The 19373-nt window shown below is 49.3% G+C and overlaps 9 protein-coding genes across 12 annotated transcripts in view; 5 read left to right on the top strand and 4 right to left on the bottom strand.

The window, feature by feature from the left end:
- The window catches only part of LOC131215866 (basic proline-rich protein-like), an 11092-nt gene extending 10680 nt beyond the window's left edge, over positions 1 to 412 (top strand). Inside the window, exon 4 of the mRNA XM_058210263.1 lies at positions 1 to 412. This exon is cut by the window's left edge and continues 10 nt beyond it. Coding sequence (XP_058066246.1) covers positions 1 to 288 — 288 coding nt within the window. The 3' untranslated portion in view covers positions 289 to 412.
- A 436-nt stretch (positions 413 to 848) lies between these two features.
- On the top strand, positions 849 to 6077 carry LOC131206036 (calcium homeostasis endoplasmic reticulum protein). The gene is made up of 10 exons (XM_058198399.1): positions 849 to 873; positions 1092 to 1262; positions 1338 to 1756; positions 1825 to 1987; positions 2458 to 2530; positions 3109 to 3183; positions 3629 to 3720; positions 3806 to 4004; positions 4073 to 5035; positions 5113 to 6077. The coding sequence occupies exons 1-10, from the start codon at positions 849 to 851 to the stop codon at positions 5933 to 5935; spliced, it is 3003 nt and encodes a 1000-aa protein (XP_058054382.1). The 3' UTR covers positions 5936 to 6077.
- Positions 6078 to 6245: 168 nt separating this feature from the next.
- On the bottom strand, positions 6246 to 8404 carry LOC131206037 (ubiquitin-conjugating enzyme E2 J2). 3 transcript variants are annotated; one of them, XM_058198402.1, is made up of 3 exons: positions 8154 to 8404; positions 7732 to 7883; positions 6246 to 7666 (listed from the first exon to the last, which is right to left on the bottom strand). In XM_058198402.1, the coding sequence occupies exons 2-3, from the start codon at positions 7799 to 7801 to the stop codon at positions 6996 to 6998; spliced, it is 741 nt and encodes a 246-aa protein (XP_058054385.1). In that variant the 5' UTR covers positions 7802 to 7883; positions 8154 to 8404; the 3' UTR covers positions 6246 to 6995. The 3 variants fall into 3 exon arrangements, with proteins under 3 accessions (XP_058054385.1, XP_058054384.1, XP_058054383.1); XM_058198401.1 differs by having other exon boundaries at positions 7732 to 8049; XM_058198400.1 differs by having other exon boundaries at positions 7732 to 8404.
- A 386-nt stretch (positions 8405 to 8790) lies between these two features.
- Positions 8791 to 10335, top strand: LOC131207714 (mitochondrial E3 ubiquitin protein ligase 1). Its single transcript, XM_058200376.1, has 3 exons — positions 8791 to 8943; positions 9039 to 9208; positions 9272 to 10335. Exons 1-3 carry the CDS (start codon positions 8839 to 8841, stop codon positions 10017 to 10019), a joined length of 1023 nt encoding a protein of 340 aa, XP_058056359.1. The 5' UTR covers positions 8791 to 8838; the 3' UTR covers positions 10020 to 10335.
- Positions 9973 to 12414, bottom strand: LOC131207538 (FGGY carbohydrate kinase domain-containing protein). 2 transcript variants are annotated; one of them, XM_058200193.1, is made up of 4 exons: positions 12120 to 12414; positions 10689 to 11783; positions 10411 to 10629; positions 9973 to 10346 (listed from the first exon to the last, which is right to left on the bottom strand). In XM_058200193.1, exons 1-4 carry the CDS (start codon positions 12303 to 12305, stop codon positions 10200 to 10202), a joined length of 1647 nt encoding a protein of 548 aa, XP_058056176.1. In that variant the 5' UTR covers positions 12306 to 12414; the 3' UTR covers positions 9973 to 10199. The 2 variants fall into 2 exon arrangements, with proteins under 2 accessions (XP_058056176.1, XP_058056249.1); XM_058200266.1 differs by lacking the exon at positions 12120 to 12414 and adding an exon at positions 11851 to 11914.
- A 529-nt stretch (positions 12415 to 12943) lies between these two features.
- LOC131216764 (uncharacterized) lies at positions 12944 to 13652 on the top strand. Its single transcript, XM_058211336.1, has 3 exons — positions 12944 to 13047; positions 13113 to 13353; positions 13419 to 13652. The coding sequence occupies exons 1-3, from the start codon at positions 13028 to 13030 to the stop codon at positions 13593 to 13595; spliced, it is 438 nt and encodes a 145-aa protein (XP_058067319.1). The 5' UTR covers positions 12944 to 13027; the 3' UTR covers positions 13596 to 13652.
- Positions 13653 to 13864: 212 nt separating this feature from the next.
- On the bottom strand, positions 13865 to 15162 carry LOC131215867 (major royal jelly protein 2). The gene is made up of 3 exons (XM_058210264.1): positions 14767 to 15162; positions 14488 to 14684; positions 13865 to 14417 (listed from the first exon to the last, which is right to left on the bottom strand). Exons 1-3 carry the CDS (start codon positions 15160 to 15162, stop codon positions 13865 to 13867), a joined length of 1146 nt encoding a protein of 381 aa, XP_058066247.1.
- Positions 15163 to 16626: 1464 nt separating this feature from the next.
- Positions 16627 to 17892, top strand: LOC131215868 (uncharacterized). Its single transcript, XM_058210265.1, has 2 exons — positions 16627 to 17485; positions 17560 to 17892. The coding sequence occupies exons 1-2, from the start codon at positions 16627 to 16629 to the stop codon at positions 17871 to 17873; spliced, it is 1173 nt and encodes a 390-aa protein (XP_058066248.1). The 3' UTR covers positions 17874 to 17892.
- A 232-nt stretch (positions 17893 to 18124) lies between these two features.
- LOC131214324 (large ribosomal subunit protein eL8) lies at positions 18125 to 19174 on the bottom strand. Its single transcript, XM_058208710.1, has 2 exons — positions 19109 to 19174; positions 18125 to 19040 (listed from the first exon to the last, which is right to left on the bottom strand). Exon 2 carries the CDS (start codon positions 19026 to 19028, stop codon positions 18210 to 18212), a length of 819 nt encoding a protein of 272 aa, XP_058064693.1. The 5' UTR covers positions 19029 to 19040; positions 19109 to 19174; the 3' UTR covers positions 18125 to 18209.
- Positions 19175 to 19373: the final 199 nt, after the last annotated feature.

Raw genomic sequence — 19373 nt, forward strand, 5'->3', positions numbered from 1 at the left:
CCGACTAGGCCACCGCCACCGCCGCCAACTTGTCCCGCTGGAGGAGTCCCTCCGTACTGCTGTACTAATGGAGGATCTGGTCCTAACTGTTACGTTCCGGCACCTCCCAGTCCACCTCCAACGCGACCACCACCACCACCACCGACCAGGCCTGGCTGCACTAATGGTGGCGTGTTGCCTTTCTGCTGCACCAACGGTGGTCAAGGGCCGACCTGTGAAGTCCCATCGCATACACTGGAGGAGGACGGATACCATTATCAACGACCGAGCAAACCGTTCACATTCTAAATCTTTTAACTTTCCCCTACAATCCTGTACTTTATACTCTTCTAAAAAAATCTATATTACGAGTTTAAGTTGAACCGTTCATCTGTGAATAGAAATAAAGGCAAACGCCTCCACTCATGTACATTTGTAATATGTAATCCGCGATTTGTTCCTTGTTGTTTGGAGCCATGAAACTACTCGTGGGGCGGGCTAGCAGCAAACAATGTGTATTTTAAATGCTGCACATTTCGAATATGCAAAACACTCTCAGTCGACATTGACCATCAGCAAAACATTCGAAATTCAGCTTGGCAACACTGCCTAGCAACGGTGTCATGTCGAATGTCGAACCGATCCGAACTGTCAAAACTGTGCCCGATAACGTTGTTAAATGGCGTCTTTTTCCACGGTGTCGGTGTGTCGGTCGAAAGAAAAACGCGAAATATCGCATTGAATCGCGGGCGAACCTTCGCGAAATTGCAGCAAAAGCCACTTGACTCATGATTGTTGCTAGTTCCGCGGCCCGGTAGTAACTTTTCTTTTGTTTTTGTTTAATTTTTTCGCTGGTTCTCTTCTGGAAGATGGACATACCTCTACCGCCTAATGGTAAGAATCCGGCGGCTAGAAATTGGCGATTTTACTGTGATAATTGACAGATGGCTCTCTTCATTTGAGCTCGCGGCAAAGCATATTCCAAATTAGGAGTGTTTTTGCTGTAGTTTGCCGTAGAGACTGTGGGAAAGATCTGCCGTACAGTGTCTGCTGAGCTATATTGTGTCCGCGTATGTGTGTGTTTGTTTGGTTGATTTTTTTTTCTGTTTCAGATATCGAACTGCGGAACATTATTGACAAACTTGCCGACTTCGTGGCCCGAAATGGTCCAGAGTTTGAGTTGATGACAAAGTCGAAGCAAAAGGGTAATCCCAAGTTTGCATTTCTCTACGGTGGCGAGTACTACAATTACTATCAATACAAAGTGATTACAAGACAAGCGAGTGAGTGTGATTGGGCAGCAACGTGCTTCGCTGACCAGAATTCGAAAACTAGCTAACCAATCAATCCCTTTGCAGTGATGAAGCAGCAACAGCATCAACCACAACCGAACATGTCGTTGCCTTCCTTGATGGGGCAACCTTTTCCTCCCATGTTACCAGGATTTGCACAGCAGCCACCACCAATGCAGCAGCAGCAACAACAGCAACAACAACAGCAACAGTTGCATCAGCATCACCAGCAGCAATCACAATCCCAGCCTCCTCCAAAATTGCCACCGGCTTCGAACGCGCCAGGTGGCACTTCCAATGCCATGCCGCAGATCTGGTCCAACCCCCCGCCGCTGAATGCCGGGCCACCAAACGCAGTCGTTCCGATGGCTCCCAGCAATCACAACAGTCAACTGACAGCCCAGCTGGAAGCGCTTACCAAGCAACAGCACGCTCTGAGCGAACAGATACGCCAATCGGAAATGAATCTCACTGCACAGCATGGGGTATTAAGCGCCCATGAACAGTAACGGAACCGTTAACCCTCCAACGTACGATTCCGGTCCGCTTTCAGGTTTTACTTCAGCAACAACAGGTGCAAATAGATGAAGCCCTAACGCGAGCACAAGAGGAACTGCTGATTGCGATGGCAAAAGAGAACAACATTTCGCTGCTCGAGTTTGACAGCAGGCTGCAGCCCATTATCGATTCCTGCACCAAGGACAGTATCTCTAATGGTAAGTGTTCCGCCCCGTGCGCTCATTTGCATTCGGTTGACATTCGCTAAATCGAAAACAAAACAGCGAGATAGCTAATCCTTTTGCCTCAACGAGACTCTTGCCACATTCCTTCTTCCCTTTGCTGTGCGTTGTTCAAAGGCTGTCCGATATGTAGAACACAATGTAAATGTCGGTGGCTGTCGGTGGCTTCTAAAGCTGTTGCCAGTCCCTGAGTCTAAAGGAAGGCTTAAAATCGAATATTTCAAAATTACAATTGCACGAAAGAGCCATAAACTCAAAGCAATTCTTGTCGGTTGTCGTTTTGTAAGTCGTGTCCTCGTCGTCAATCGCGCACTTGCTATCCCATCTCGAAGCGACGCACTTTTCCTCAACCCGCACACAAAATATTCATTATCAAAAACTAACATCCCATGTTTCTAATGGCAAATTTCAATCTACATATATTTTTTTGTTAATTACAATTTTAGGAAAAGGCTGGATTTTACAGCATTGTACCGATTCGGGAAAATGTCAAATTATTTCGCAGTATCTTTTGAGAAAGTAAACGCCATTTAACGATTATTATCATCCTCTGACCTAACTGTCCACTGTTTCCGTTGTACACACTTCTGTTTCTTATTTTTGCGACCGTTTTGGTTCTGTGTAAAATTCATCCGTTTCACACCCACATAGATTTGGCCCCCGTGTGGTCCATTGCGTTCGAAAGAATACGGAGCAAACGGTTGAAAGGGCAATTCGATGTACCGATAGTAGCCTCTAGTTGCCGATAGCGCAGGCCGCAGACCCTCCTTAGCGAAGGGTTTGTGAATGTGTATAGAAAACGTAGCGCATGAGGCTACCCTTTGAGGATGTACTAAAATTGGACTAATTTTATAGTTATAACAGACAGAATTGCCCAGCATGCAGAGAATCAAACAAAATTAACACCGTTCCAAGGGAACCGCTTTAACGACTAGGGATCGAGTTTCTATTTTTGCCTGGTTGCACCGCTACCTTTCGAACCCCGGGCCACACCGGGGTGTGGTACTGATGAATTTCGGTTGTTTTTGGCGAAACAGGACAGCAAAAAAAACCTTAGCGAACTTTCGTTTTTCCGATCTTTATCTATCTACTTATAGGGCGTTAGTAGCTGGAGTTTTATTTACGCAAAAATTGCACCTGATATATTTAGTAAATGATGTTATACATCATTGGTAAGTGTGCTCATGCTTCTGTTTTTACTGTTCCTTTCTTATCCACCTATACCATTCCTATCACTGTTTGAAGTTAGAACCGTGCGAAGCGAATCCCTAAATTCCGGCCTGGAGCGTATGTAATTGCAAAGCAAACTAATGTCCTGTTACTAACTGTGCCACCTACAGGAGCACTGAAACACTGTCAGCTTTTCTGCTTTCAATAACTCGCACGACTCACCTAACTTACACACGATCGCGGAACGATCTTCTGAAACAACATTAAACGATGCCTAGGCAAAACGTTAAACAAAATTGTATTCTAATAAAGCTGGCAGCTTAAACATTGAAATTTACTCACTCACCCGCTCAGTGCCACACTCCCAGCTCCCAGCTAGTCTGCGAATTTGTCTAAACAAGCTATGCTAGTGCCTTTAGTTTGATACATACGAGGAACCATACTTAGTAGCAACTCTTTCAGCATCCGGAAAAACGCTGAGGAGCTGAAAAAGTGTCTGGAAAGTGCGGTGATACCGATGTTTTGCAATGCCCAAATCAGTAAGTTGCGAACGAGGTCGCTTTCCGCACATCGTGAGGCTCTCGACGGAACGTCTAAGGATGTGTTTCGTTTTATCTTTTCCAGCCGCCAACGAGGAACAGAGAGTGAAGCTCACCAAACTGCTGTCCTTGTGGGAATCCAAAGGAAACTTCTTCGACGCGTGCGTAATATCGAAGCTGAAGTCTCCACCGTCGTCGTTGCAAGAGTATCAAACGAGTATTCTGTCGCAGCACGCTAACGTCGTAGCAGCCGTTACGCAAGCGACGAAGACCACTTTCGAGAAGTAAGTTTTGTATGAACGGGCAAAGTATAAAGTTCTTCAATGCGTTGGTATTTGTTTGCCACCCGTAGCTACCAACAACAGCACCAGGCCTTTGTGCAACACGCCACCCAGCAAATAGCACTGCTGGAAAAGCAAAAACAGCAACAACTCGAACAGCATGCGCGCCAACAGACCGGCGGTCACGGTGGTCTGCCGCAAGCGCCGCCTCCACCGCTACTGCCCGAGCTAATGGCTGCCGTTGTCGGAGCCGGAGCCGGGTCCAACGGAGGGGTACTTGTCGGTCCCGGTGGTGCACCACCCGGGTCAGCGACCGTACCTTCGCAACTAGCAATGGGCGACCGAGGTGGAAACGGTTCGACCGGTGGACAGATTCCCTCGCTGCTCGATCAGAACATTAATTTTGGATTGCTGTCGGCTGCACTGCAAAAACTGAAAAACATCCAGGACAACGGTCAACCGGCCAGCGGGCAGCAAAGCAATATTCCTCCGCCACCACCGTCCGGTCGGGATCCGGAAGCAGCCGGTGGTTTTTCACAACCACCACCTAACTTTCCCATCCCCGATTTGTCACGTCCTCCGCCCAACTTTCAATACAATGCCTCCAACCAGCCTTCACTGGGTGTTTGTGAAGGCCCACCACTTGGCAACAACGGCGATCAGCAACAGCATCATCAGCTAGGCGACGGGCGTGACGATGGAAGTCTGCTGCAGATGAGCGACGATCAGCACGATCATGATCGCGATTTGCCCGATCATCAGCGATCGGGAGAAGAGTTGGACGGTCGATGCGAGCAGCAGGAAGGTTCCGACAATGGTTCTAAGCCCACGGCAGCGGCCGCACCAGCACCGTTGCCGTATTTCGAGTTGCCGGCTGGACTGATGGTGCCACTGATTCGCCTCGAAGACTTCAGCTACCATCCGCTTAATCCGGACGATATTCGCCTTCCACCACCAACGCCGACCAACGATCGGTTGGTCAGCGCAGTCGAAGCATTTTTCGCGCCTCCAAGCCACGAGCGGCCACGCGATGGGTAATACATCTGTGCCCAGCTCATGGGAAGTTCTCCTTCTTTCATGATCTTTTCTTTCCTTTATACTCGCCAAGCAGGGAAGGTTGGGAGAAGCTAGCACTCTACGAGTACTTCAAGGTGAAGAACGCATCGCGCAAGCAGAAGGACGATGAAATCGATCGAGGTGTGCGTGATCGCTCCCGCTCACCCTCCCCGATCGATCCCGATCTGCTGAAGGTGACGAAGAAGCAAAAGAAGCGTGTCTATCGTTCGAAAAGCCGGTCGCGATCACGATCGCCAGCCGATAATGGCCACCCCGCCGGCATGGTGGCAAGCGGAGGTGGTGCTAGCGGAGGTAATGGTCGGACCCATCAACGCCATCACCGGAATCATCGTTCGCGCAGCAAATCACGGTCTCGTTCCCGGTCACCACGGTCTCCCTCGCGGCGTTCACCTCCTGCCGTCGTTTCGCAGCCATCGGCGGGGCGGCGGGTTCACAGTCGTTCTCCTCCAGCAAGACGCGCCGGCGGCGCTGGTGGCGGCGGCGGCGGGGGCGGTGCGGCCGGCGGTGTTACTGATCGTGACCGTGATCGTGGCCGCGACACTAGACGATCACCGACACCACCAAGCTTCGCGAGTGGTGGCTTCATGAAGGCCACGAGCAGCTTCCTTGAAGAGAGTTCCACGAAACCCGTTGCCGGTGGTCATCATACTCATCATCTTATGAAAGGCGGCGGTGGCGGGGGTGGAGCAATGGGAGGCGGTGGAATGGGTGGCGGCGATCGGATAGGGCTGGGGGCAACAATAGAACCGTTACGACACGAGCAACACAATCCAGCCGATCCCTACGAAAGTTTCCGCCGGAACAAGGGGGCCGCCTTTATTACGCGTATGAAGGCAAGGGCAGACGAGCGAAACTAAAACCGTCAACTGAAAGGGCGATGCAGGGAGGTAACAGTTTTAAATCTTCTTCTACTTAGTTTCACGCCACCTTTGCGCCGCTCCATAACCTTAAGTGAGCTTTCAGTCGAAAGAAGAGTCGTAAACAAACTTTTAGTAACATATAAAAATCGTGTAGAAATCGAAAGAATGCGACTTTTGTGTATGCATCCGAATCGGGGAAGAAGAATGCTGTTGAGTGGTGCAAAGTTTGGCCGAGCGAACAATCTACTGGAGTCATCACGCAAAAGCAGTCTGCGCTTCTATCAAACGATCTTCCGATCGAGTCGATTTATTTTCCCTCAAATACTGTTGAACTAAGTGTAAATCGTCCATGGCCCAAATCCTTTCATCGCTTTAAATACGTACTTATGTACTCAACCGTTCGTTTTATTATTCCTTAAAGCCGTACCGTACGAACGGTACACACAAACACCTACAAACTGCGTGCCAACGCCCGCTAATCTATTTCTGATTCGTTGCTATGCAACGTGATCGCTGCAACATAAGTGAATTCCATGCAGCGGAAAGCTAATGGCGGCACTCCTCTTTCCGATCTTTTGCTGTGAAACATTCGCGTACGTTCCCGTTCAGCGGCTTTTCCTCGGGCCTTTCAATTAAAATTAGGTTATTATATTACATATTTTGTTTCCGTTTCCGATTGCTTAACATTGTAACTTTGTCGCTTCAGCATCTGCAGATGTCGTGCCACGTGTGCATTGGTTATGCTACGAGCCACCGAGTTCGAGCGGAACCAGCTCGTTTCGTGCGGGCTCGGTCCGTTTGTTTTTGGTGTACTATTTCCACTCATCTATAATCAGCCGTCCAGTTTTGGTATTGCAAGATGTTTGAATTTTGAAGAGGACGATCGAAAAAATGGTTAAACAAATTTCCTTTTTTGTCTCATAACCAAACAATTCTTTTGGCAGAACTAAAGCAAAAGGAGGGCGTACAGGAGGAAAATTATTCTCTTATGCTACGGATCTTCTAGCGGATTGCGCTTCGTGCTTGTCCCACCACCTATCCACCGGCAGGTCGTTTATTAAATGTTTATGCTCTTGATTACGTAATGCACAATAAACGCAAATACTACGAAGCCGACCAGCACGATGAGGTTGGTGTAGAGCGAGTGCCAAATATTGCTATCCTCCGCACCGGAGCGTCCAGCCACAAAAAGGCCACCATCGGGCGTTTCACCATTGGCACTTGTTTCACCGTTTGCCATACCGTTGGCACCACTTTCGACAGAACTAGCCGCTAGCTTTCGCTGTTCCTCAAGCTGCTGCAATCGTTCGGTTATCTCTTCGCAAACCTCCGGAAACAGCTCCTGGAAAACTTCGTCCTTCATGTTGAATGTTAGCGACTGTTGCGCGTAGCGCCGTTTTTCGTACGTGGTCGTTTCGCACGACCCCATCGTCGGCGTCGTCTCGAGCATGAAGCTCAACAGTCCGGTTAAAATGGTGGCCACGGACCAGGCCGGGTTCCACGTGTCGGGATGAAAGTCCGATATGCTGAGACAAAGCCGCTTGTTCGTCTTGAAGCGACCGTTCGGCGTGGTCATATAGATTGATGGAGGCTTAAAGGGGAACTCTTTCGTAAATAGCAGGGTTCCGTGATAGTATCCACCGTAGTATGGTGAATCTTCCGGTCCCTTGATCACATAGTGCCACTCGAGGATGTTCGAGGGCAATGGTTCCGCTGTGATATATGGTACTGCGAAAGGAAAACCAGTTAGTTGATTTGCTTACTCAGTGGACCCACATCAAGCCTTCACTTACCTGGATCTCTCTTTAAGCGCATGTAATCCTGCTTCAGGCGACAGGTGGCCGTGGGTTTCGTGTTCGTCATTGTAGCACAGCGGTCCACTACAACTGGTATCACAGGGAGATGTATACACACTGGTAAAACAGTGTAGCAAAGAGCTTTGACACTAATATTTAACACCACCAAGCCAATGGTTCCATGAAAGAAAGCAAACACGAAAATTCAAAACCAGTCCTCGTTCCAGCCTGATGAAGATGAAGGCAACCGTGTGGTGAGCGTATTCACAACGAATACCACGTTCGCTTACTGCGATTTCGCGCTTCTATGAGCTCCTGGAACCAAGGGAAGTTCAAACAAGGGATTGTTGGACTTCAAATTTCGCTTCCCCTTTACCAAGATGTTAGGGCTGCCGAAGGTGGCAGTAAAAATGTCGTACCGTATTTGTACTTGGTGAAACAATCAATCACTAATCACTTCGGCACTTCAACACGTCATCCAGCCATCCATCGTCGAACCATCCGAAAATGTAGCTCCGATTTGCGCGAACGACAACACACCACGCAGCTCACTATCGACCGGAATTTGTACCCCGGCCGTATTGCGAACTGGTCGACACCTTCAACAAGGATACGGAAACCAAAACACCGAGCAAAACCGATTATTACTTTCTGTAATCAAGTGTTTCATTGCTCGTTCACAGCACAAAAAACAACAGGCAGAAAGTGCGAAATAAAAAAAACATTCATCACAACAGACTGACAGTCCGACGAAGGAGCTATGTCGACTTGTTGTGGGCAGATATTGTTCCTTGCTTTACAAGCGAGGATTAACAGCGGGATAAAATCTTGCGCTGGGAAATCCAATGGAGCGTGAATATTCATCAGTATGGAATGTATTTTGCAGTAGATTAGAGCGGGTCGATAACTAAGATTAAAACAGTCACGTTGTCATCCGAGTGACCATTCATGCTGCTTTGTAGATTATGAATGTCGACTAAACTTTGTTTGACTTGACAGCAATCGCCGGATAGACAATCAAAACAATGCGCACAATGGTCATTTATTTTTACACCAGCAAATCTCATAAGGTGCGTTCGATAAGCAAAACGGAGCGAACAATTGATGGAATACCTACAGGAGTTGGTGCTCCTGGGAGTAGATGTGCTTGTTCTGGTGGTGTGCAGCAGTCAGTACTTAAAACTCAAGAAAAATTGCCGTGCTCTGAAGGTAAAGGTGTCCGCCTGTAGTAGACAAACCACTACGATCACCAGTTGCTACCGGTCCGGATTATGTCACAACTTTCTTTTGTGCGACGTCCACAGGAAGCGCCACAGTTGCCGATCGATGAGAACCTTTCCGATCGTTTACGAAGAGAACCGGACCAGAAACTTAAATATGCCGTCATCCGGGGAAGCGTTACGCCCATCGGCACTCCACTGCACAGCGCGATGTCACCGTCCGTCACAGGTGTACTTCAAAAGATGACCCTAACGTAAATAGAGCTTGTTCTTTAATCAAGTGTCGCAACCAGCTTGAAATTCCGTTCCCTTTCTAGCGAACACAGAGTGGCCCGTGCCGTGTTTGGGTTTTGGCAGGAGGAAAAGCAAATCATTCACGTGTCGTCGAACGAAATTCCGTTCCGGCTCGTCAACGGACAGCATGGAGTGGAGATCGTGAACGGTCTGTCAGCCGAGCTGCTAGACATGGACACAGTTTACGAGAACTACGAACCGTCTTCTTTGTCGCTGTTCGACCACGTATTCGGCTTGTTCTCTGGTGTGCGCCAGAAGGGGCTGCAAACGACAGAGGAACTACTACGGGACGGTAGCTTCATTACGGCAGTGGGTGAGCTGGAACTCGATGATAGTGGCATTCGATTGCAGCCACCAGCTACTACCGGTGCTCCCATGTTTCTAACAACCGCCACCAAAAATACGCTCTTAAAGCGCCTCGAAGAAGCGAAATCTTCCACGCTGGTGAAGGTACTGCTCTGTGGTACGATATCGGCCGTGCTGGTGGGGCTCATCGCGCGAAAAATTTATAAACGCAAAAAGATGGAACGCGATGAGCGCAAGTTGCGGGAACAATTGGATAAAACGCGAGCCGCCCGGCGAGCGCGAATGCGACAAGCAGATCTTACCGACGAGCAACGGTGTGTGGTGTGTGTTGTGAACCCCAAGGAAGTTATCTGCTTACCCTGTGGACACGTCTGCTTGTGTGAAAACTGTGCGGAAAAGATTAAGCTACACTGTCCGGTGTGTCGATCGGTTATAGAAACTAAAGCCGCCGCGTTTATTACGTAGTTTGCTTGCATTAGAATTAGCTAACAGTTGTAAAAAAGATAAAAAGGAAAACAGATAACCTATTACGAACAACTTTAGTTTGTCGATTGTTAATTATCGTCTACAAGAGATATCGTGACAAAGACGAAAATCCCTAGCGTAATCAGGAATGCGAATTAACTGGGTCGATTTGTGATCGTGTCAACCTTTCATGATTCTTTCGTAGGCCCGTTGGTCAGAATACATGCGCTGAAAGACACGATACTTTCGTTCGTGGTACCCGCGAGACTCGTCACTCAAGTCTGGTGTTACGATTGTCGCATTACCACCCATGCTCGAGGCCGCCGACTGGTAGAAATAGAAAAAAAGATAATAAAGCATGTCCTAATGCTAACCTTAATGACATACAAACCTCCAGGCTTTGGTACAGCCCGGCCGCATAGGCCCCCATCATGGCCGAACCGAGCAGAACGGCTTCCGGTTCAGTTGGTAGCAGTACCGGGACGGAGCAAATATCGGCATGCGTTTGCACGAATAGGGAATTCTTGCTCAAACCGCCGCACAGCAGAATCGACGTGATCGATTCGCGTCCCGAAGAATGCAGCACGTCCAGTATGTGGCGTGTTCCGTACTTTAAGGTAAGAAAACGAGGGTTACTAAAAATTTATTACTGCCGTTCGACTTACTCACAGCCAGCGCCTGCATCAGGGCAAGATAGAGAAGTGCCAAATTTTCAACGTCCTTCGTCATCCGCAATCCACAAACCATTCCCTTCAGATCGGGATCAGCCAACGGCGACCGATTACCGTGGTAATCCGGCCAAATGTGCAAATCAATCGTTAACTCATGAACGGACCGCACAGCTCGTTCGTCCGCTATGCAATGCAGGAATCCATTAAGATATGCATAAATTTTTGAATTTGATCCATGCTCGCTTAGCAATGTCCCGTAGCACGGGTGCGTTTGCAGGATATGATCTATCAGAACACCAGTTGCACTCTGACCTGCTTCGTTCAGATACAGCCCGGGAATGATCGCATGTTTGTACGGTCCCCAGATACCGGGGGCCAGCACCGGACTCTCGGTCAGACTCATGTGGCACGATGAAGTACCACAGATAATTCCCATTTTCGACGTAAGCTTCCCAGCCTCTCCGGGATCGCCTTGACATCCTAGCAGTGCAAGAGCTCCGGCATGAGCGTCGATCATCGACGCAGCAACGGCCGTTCCAGCGAGCAAACCCAACTCTCCGGCAGCAGCCTTCGATAGACCACCTTCAATGGGTGTTCCCGGATGGAGCACCCGTCTCCCAATGAGTTTCCAGTGATCGCGGCCCAACATATCGGACAAACCGATCAACCGGAAGTATTCCTCGCACCAGCTTTGCTCCTCTGCGTCATAGTTCCACTTACAAACGGCAGAACAAATCGACCGGCTGTCGATACCCGTTGCACGGTACGTCAAATAGTCGGGAAGATCGAAAAATGCTCCCGCCATCGTCCATACGGTTGCGAACATGTGACGCTTCAACCACAGCAGTTTCGGAACTTCCATCTCGAGCGAAATGCTTCCGCCTACATAGTTCAGCATCCGGTGACCCGTGGCGTTAATTGTGCGGGCTTCCTCGTCCGCCCGGTGATCCATCCATAGAATGACGTTGCGCTGGTTATCGTTCGTTGGGCTAACGGTCAGCGGAAGCATGTTGCAATCCAATGCCACCAGCGAACAGGTTGCATCGAAGCCAATGCCTTTAATTTGCTCCTTGCCGCACTCGGCTGTAACAGTCTTAGAGAAAGAAGATATTTAAAGTTATTATTCTCTATGGAAAATTTCGGTCAACTTAATTGATTACTTGCAATTATGGAAGAGGGCCAGAATAATAAAAATACATGTCTACAAAATACTACTGAACGACATGTTATTTTCCCCCATAATTCAGCATCTTAATCTTGACGCCTTCCAATAAACGCTTTCGGTTATAAAAAACCGCTTCATGCCTCAACCCTGCACTTAAACAAAACCTGAGCTTATCAGTGTGTCGTGCCTCTATCGTACTGCAATAAAACATTAATCGGCTCACGGAAGTGCATCCGATAGAGCCCGCTTCCCGTTCAAGATCACCTTGACACACTCGCAAACGGCTCTCCAAATATCGTCCGAAGATTGTTCGTAGTAATTTGGCTGATCGTTCCAGGTACGGATTGAATGCACGCTCGTTTTCAGCACCTTTCCGGCGATGCTGACCAGTGCCGCCCGCGCACTTCCCGTGCCAACGTCAACACCGACCACAAACGATTCACCGGGCATTTTTCGTGTCGATACTTTCACCAACGCGATTGTCTCGGGAGCTGCGCGACACGCAAATGATCCTCGTTCCGCGAAAACCTGAAATCGTACTGAATGGCGGTCGTGTCCATCGTTGACCTTACGGCGTACCACTAGTGATTGGCCGGGCAGGGGAAGGAGAGTCCGAGTCGCGTGTTATTATTGTTGGATGATAAAGCCGATGTTTGAATAGCCGCACTATGGGGAAAAGGCGGTCATAAACCGGTCATGGCTAGTACAGACGCTTACTCCAACTGTGATCATAGTACCAACAAATTGAGGCGCCTGGTCTCTATGTAGTTATGCCTTTTCTATTCAGACAAACTAAGTGTTATCAGTGATCACGGATCAATCAAGCATGTTTTGCCCTATTTGTAGTGAAACGCCAAATAGTAGTTCATGGGTTGGATACTTCGGATGGTCACTTGTTTCAAAATTCCCACAAACGCATTGTGTAAAGCTCCACTTTCATTTTATATCCTTTTTTACACTCATAAGCGATTAGATTTCGAAATACAATTCAATCGGAAGCTTAACCGTTTTTCGAGCATTGACTTCGATAATTTCAAATACTTTGACAGTAAGTGCCACTTTCAAGGTTATGCGAGAGACAACGTTTTGAAGGATAGAATCAAAACAAATGCTTCCGATCAGTTAATGTTTTGTCGATTTGGTGGTTTAACGTTGAATGTTAAAAAAGAACCATGGTTCGAGTGAAGCATAGGTAAACGTTGCCGAACGATGCTTCCACCAGTCTACTTCATTGCTGTTCGCTCCCCCCTTTTCCAGATACATTTTGGTGCAGATACGGTGCAATGATCGGCCAGAAAGTGAGCCGGTATCGATTTCCTCCGCTGCCCTGCAATCGTATATTCGTGAACGGGTGGAAAAATTCTATGGCGATTTCGGTGTGGCCAGCTTAGCACGGTTAAATGTGATCTATTTCAATGCCAAAACGCACCTATGCATCGTGCAGACACGGCACGGCGCGCACAGGTTCATAACCAGCATACTGCCCCTGTTGACGCTGGTAAGTTTATTGAAGCACCACGCTGCACCTTTTGCTACCAGCCTCGTCTATTGTCTAATTCACAGGCCGACAAGGAATCCGCTCGCTACCGAACGCTTTACGTTGGTGCTACCCTGCAGCAATGCCACAAGTACATCGTCAAATACCAGCAACACTACATTAACAAAACTATTGGCAGCTACCGGGGCTTGGTGCAGAAACAGAAACTTATCGAGGATGTCACCAGAATGAAACCGTTGTAACGTTTTTCGGCAAGTAAAACACTTTTTATTACTCTATGCACTTTGGTTCCTATACAAATCGGAATAAATATGTCTTATCAAGTGAGGTCGTTCGGAATCGGGAGGCACGCCGCGTCGTGTAGCCCCTTTTTGGTCAAATGTCGTCATTGCACATTCTCTCGTATCACAGCATCCGGTCCGGTTTTGTCCCAGTCGCGTCAGTTCAGTTCTTCGTAGTCAAATCCTTAGTTAAGTCCTTCCTCACTCAAACATTCGTCAAGTGTTGCCAATCAGTAGCAATCATCGTCACACTCTTTGCAAACGTACTTCAGCCGGCTGGAAGCGCCACCAACTCCGGAGGTATTGTTCAAAAAGTCTCCCAGATTCGAAGCGAGACTGAGCAGATGCTGATTCTTGCCCACACCTACGTGCGTTGAGAGACGGCACTCGTCGGCGTTCTGAATCTGCACAAAGTTACACTCCCGGTACGGTTGCTCGGTGTCCCAGAGGAACAGTTCCGCTTCGCCACGGTACCGCAGTACCACGCCACTGCCACCATCCGTACCCAGAAACACTGAGTGTCTTCGCTTCGTACCCAGCTCGACGATTGCACTCGATCCCTTGCCATTGCGAAGATGTTCCGCCTTGATCGAGTACACCTTCTGGCCACAGAGGTAGCTGAAGACGACCAAACTTTGGCCCTTCGGCTTCGGTATCAGCATCAAGTAGAGCACATCCGAGTCACCACATCCGGCCGAGATGGCACGCGGTAGCACCACGCGATACTGCTTGTTACTGTTAACGTCCAGCACCAGGAGCGCGCCATCACCGTCCGATACGAAGCTATTGAAAACAGAAGAGGAGATCCATTAGTTTGTTTAAAGAAAGCCACTCTGAAAGCGAAACTACTCACACAGCAGGATGTCCCAACTCGTTATAGTCCGTCACCAGATACTGTAGCCGGGAAGATGGCTTCACGAGATCGGACAGATCGATCGTTTTGACTGTCTTATCGTTGGCCAAATTGAACGCGTAGACCTGCGGTGGGCACCGTTTGATCGGTTGCTCCAGGAAGTTGGTGATGCCACTGTCCAGCACCCACAGAATGCGCTGTTAGGAATGCGGAGGAAAGAGCAATGGAAAGTTTAGTAACCGCTATTTTGCAGCCTGAATTTCTTTTTATGCCGCGTACCTTCACATCAGCAAACACATCGATGACGGATTGAAGGGAATTGCAGTTGCCTTCCTCCTGGTATGCCCAGCAAGGGTACGGTTTGATGTGCGCGTAACAGCTCGGTTTGTTCAGATCGATCTGCCCGAGGGTGGTCGGAACGCCGTGTCGCAAACGTGGCAGCGCCATTATGCAACGGTTTCCATCGTACTGAAACCGCACTGGCATCACATGGCGCGCAATGTAGCGTTGCGTGGAAATGTAGATGTTCTTCGTAGATTCGCACGGGAACTCGATCGAATTGCCGTTTATGCGGTACACCTTGTCACAATACTCATGCTCCGATACCACACTTGCGATAATGGCCAGTAGCAGACAGTGGAGAACCAACGAAAAACGATTGCCACGGCAACCCATTGCGGTTTGCGGGGACACCCTGGGCTCGAGAAAATGTAGCAAACGACCGTGCTCTTCTGGTCGTCGATCCGCCAGCCAAGTCTGCTGCAATGTTACTGTTTGAATGTAAAGTTTCGAGTGGCCATATTTATACATACAACATGGGCATGCCAGCGGGGGAAAAGTTTACGACTGGTTTACTGTTTTCCCGGACAGGCGAAGGTCATGGTTAGGGCAACATCGCAACAGAATGGTACGTGCACGGATGAGGCTCCGTTTACCCAAAACTACGTGAGAGACACACTCGCCAACGTCGCAAATGTTTTGAAACGTTGTGTTGTCTTTCGCCCAAGACGGGGATCAACAACCCGCCTAGCAAAAGCCATGCATTCCGGGTTAATCGCACGTTGAACCGAGAGGGTTCCTCACTGCCAAGCGCCGGCGGTTATGTTTTCAGATAAGTGTTCCTGGATCACCAGAATTGTCCACGAACCAGATACGTGGGCATATTTTGTGTATTTAAAATATTTATGTTACATTCGTTCTGATGTAACTCGGTTGGGTTCGGTTAATTGAGCAAACCACATATTTGAGCATTTAGTCGGATTTCGAACGATTTGGCCTTTAATCCCAGCATTTGATGTTCCGCTCGGTCTACAGTGATGGAAAAAGAGATAATTAAACAAATGGGCACCGTGAAAAGGGTTAAATACCTCATTTTAAACAAATCTTCACTTGTTAAATTATTAATGCAATTAAAACCTTTGTTTGCAGTTGCCGTGCAGTTTGCACGGCCATCTACGTTGTGATTTCAACGTGAAAATATACGGAAAAGTCGCCCATCCAGAACACGGCCATGCCAAGTTGACAGGAAACGTGCATAAAACACGTATTATGTCTACACTCCAGGAAGCATCTGCAAACAAACGAACGCTTCTCGGAAGGCGCCGTAACCGCCATAACCGCCATATTTCGCCGCCACTTCCAGGCCCACATCACGAATCGAGAAATTTTGTTTTATGTTTTAAAAATTACCATACCAAGGGCGCCGCCATGATCCGCACCCCGGTACGTGCCGACGTGACGGTGCGGTGCGGTCAGTGTTCTCGGTTTGCCCACAGTACACCGCACTGCACACGTTTTTCGCGGTTTACAAATAACATACCACTATTACCTATCCCGTCCCGGCCTTTCTCCTGTGCCGGCGCAATCTTGGCCGGCAGACAAAATGATCAACAACGGTGAATCTTTGAAATAAACAATGCGAATTGTGTGCTCTTTTGCAAGGGTAACCAACCGGCCACCGGTCGTCCGGTGGAGTGGTACGGTATACTATAAAACGATTCGCACGGTATCGTTCCGGGGACAGTCAAGTTTATGGTTTTGGCGCAAAGTTCAACACCATACACAAACCGCGCCAAACGTTTAAACGGGCTTTTGCCACGTGTTTAAGATCAATCTTTGGGATCCTGAGAGCTGGCGGCAATGGATGCCACGGCAGGGAGTATCCGCCGGTTAGCGCCGGTTACGCTTCTGGGGTTGGTGGCGATTGTCAGTTTCCTGGCCACCGGTGTCCGGGCTGCCTGCACCTCGGAGAACTGTACACGGACGATCTACACCTGGGAGGGCGGTCGCATTGTGTGGCCGTGCCCGACCACCAAGCGGCTCATCACGAACAGTGGCAAGTACACGCCACGCGATCTGATCGCCATGCGTTGCCAGCGGGCGGGTTCGAGCACGATCTGTGCCTTCCCGCGCTACAAGAGCAGCAATCCGATCACGCTCAGCAAGGTGTACGCGACGAAGAAGGGTTGCGACGTGAAGTTCGAACCGTTCCCGTGCTGGTCCGAGCAGGAGGAAGGCAACTGCAATGCCCTGCAGTCGGTGATCGATCTGCACAGTGACGGCGACTACGTTTGGGTGTTGGACGGTGGCGTTACACAGTCTCTCCGGACGCCAACGCAACGGTGCCCACCGAAGGTGGTCGTGTACGACAGTAAGTCGGGCAAGAAGCTGAAAACGATCAGTCTGGCCCGCTACGTAACGGACAAATCGCGGCTACAGTACATCCAGGTCGAGTGTCTGAAGGGTGGACGGTGCTACGTGTACGTCAGCGATCCCGGCAACAACGCGATCATTGTCTACGACGTGTACGGAGGCCGTGGGTATCGGGTTATACTGCCCAAAGCGGTCCACATGGGATGCCGTTATCGGGACGTGCTGTACATTTTCCTCTCCAAGCACAAGGATGGAACGCGGCTCTACTTTACCTACCTTGGAGGTAGCCGACTGTTCGCCATCAAGACGGAGCACTTGCGAAAGGGACACGGTGGCAACATCATCGGTACGTACGGACGGAACAAGGGCTCGGTGGGTTCGCATGGGTAATGTCGCTCCATTTCCATTTTCTTTTCGCAGATATCGGAGAAAAGCCACACGTGCCGGTGGTCCTCGGAACCGACGGGGGCAGCGGAGTGTTCTTCCGTGAGGAGGGTGACTCGCACATCTACTACTGGAGCACGAACAGTTGCTACAAGAAGACCAACTTCAAGCTGGTCTACAAGAGTCAGGTTGGCCTGTTCGCCACACATGTCTTCCCCGATGCCAAGCTCAATCGTCTCCTGGTTTTGGAAAATGATTTCCCGAGCTACGTCAAGGATCATGCCGGATGCGGCACGTTGCACCAGATCTCCATTCTCGATGGAAGCTGCAAATGTAACGCAGGCTCCTAAAAACGCGCCGTGGACTAAGAGGGACCCCAGAAGGTTGCGAAAGAATTCTCTTTAGTGTAATTTATAGTTTTATGTAAGTCACTCTGGCGCAATTCTGCGCAAACATGTGATACGTTGAGAATGGTGTAAATGTTAAGGGGAATGCCAATAAAAGCGTGAATTGGGAAGAAGGAACTAATGGAAATCGAAACGGAATCTTTAATCTTCAAGGGGATGAGTATTCTTTCCGGAACAAGAAGGAACACATGATATCCGTCATTCGGAACTTAATTTATTATCAACTCACTACAGACGGCGCACGCCTGCATTAAACCGATAAGAAAGTTGGAAAGCAAATTAGGCAGCAACCTTCTGCGTGATTTCACGGGCCTTTGCCTTCTCGAGCTTGGCGATGCGAGCCATACTCTTGGGTCCCAGAAGACCACCTCCCCAGTGGCGACGGATTTCATCGTACCGATCGTTGAAGTTCGTCTTGATCGTTTCGACCAGCTTGGTGAGGTTGGCGCGGTCCGAGTTGTCCACCTGAGTCAGGGCGACGCAGGTGCACGTCTTGCGGTACACCAGCGTTCCCAGGCGCGACTTGCCCTTGATGATGCAGTACGGCACACCCATCTTGCGGCAGAGGGCCGGCAGGTACACGACCAGTTCAATCGGGTCCACATCGTGGGAGATAACCACCAGTTGGGCCTTCTTCTGCTCGACCAGCTTGACCACCGTGTTCACGCCCTGGCGCAGCTGATTCGACTTCTTGGTTGGAGGCTCCTCCTTGCCAGCCGCCTTCGCTTCGGCCTTCGCCTTCAAGCGCTGAACCTTGGCGATCGGGTTCTCCGGGCGGTACTTCTCGAGCAGCTTCAGCAGCTGCTGGGCGGTGGGCTTGTCCAGGGCCTGCGAGAACTGGTTAATCGGCGGCGGCACCTTCAGGCGCTTCTGCAGAACCGCCTTCTGACGCTGAATGCGGATGTACTTCGGCCAGCGCACGAAACGCGACAGATCGCGCTTCGGCTGCACGTTCTGACCGATGCCATAGTTCTTCACACGTCGCTCGAACAGTGGGTTGATCACCTTCTTAACCTCAACTTTTTTCGTTGCCAGCGGAGCCGCCGCAACCTTCTTGCTGCCAACCACCTTCTTTTTCTGGGGCTTCTTGCTAACCATGGTGATTGAAACCTACGGTAAAAAGTGCGATATATTAGGCACAACAGCCCGTATTTCGGGAGAACGCGTGTTGTCTGTACCTCGTCTTTCAGGAGCCGAAATCGAAAGGAAGATTGTCCACATTCGCAACTGTCAAATGTCAGCACGAGCTTCTTCCTGCAGCTTCCCGTCACCGGGCGCATATCGTTTGGATCCACAAGGGCATAGGGGAAATAGATTATTGAAACCAAAAATCATTGCTAACCACATGAATGCGATAGGGTTTCATTGACAAAAAATTAATTAATCGCATGAACCTTTTCCGATCAATAATAATAATGAAAGACTCTGTAAATAGAGGTACTT

This window comes from Anopheles bellator, chromosome 1 (genome assembly GCF_943735745.2).
Source record: "Anopheles bellator chromosome 1, idAnoBellAS_SP24_06.2, whole genome shotgun sequence".
Lineage (NCBI taxonomy): Eukaryota > Metazoa > Arthropoda > Insecta > Diptera > Culicidae > Anopheles > Anopheles bellator.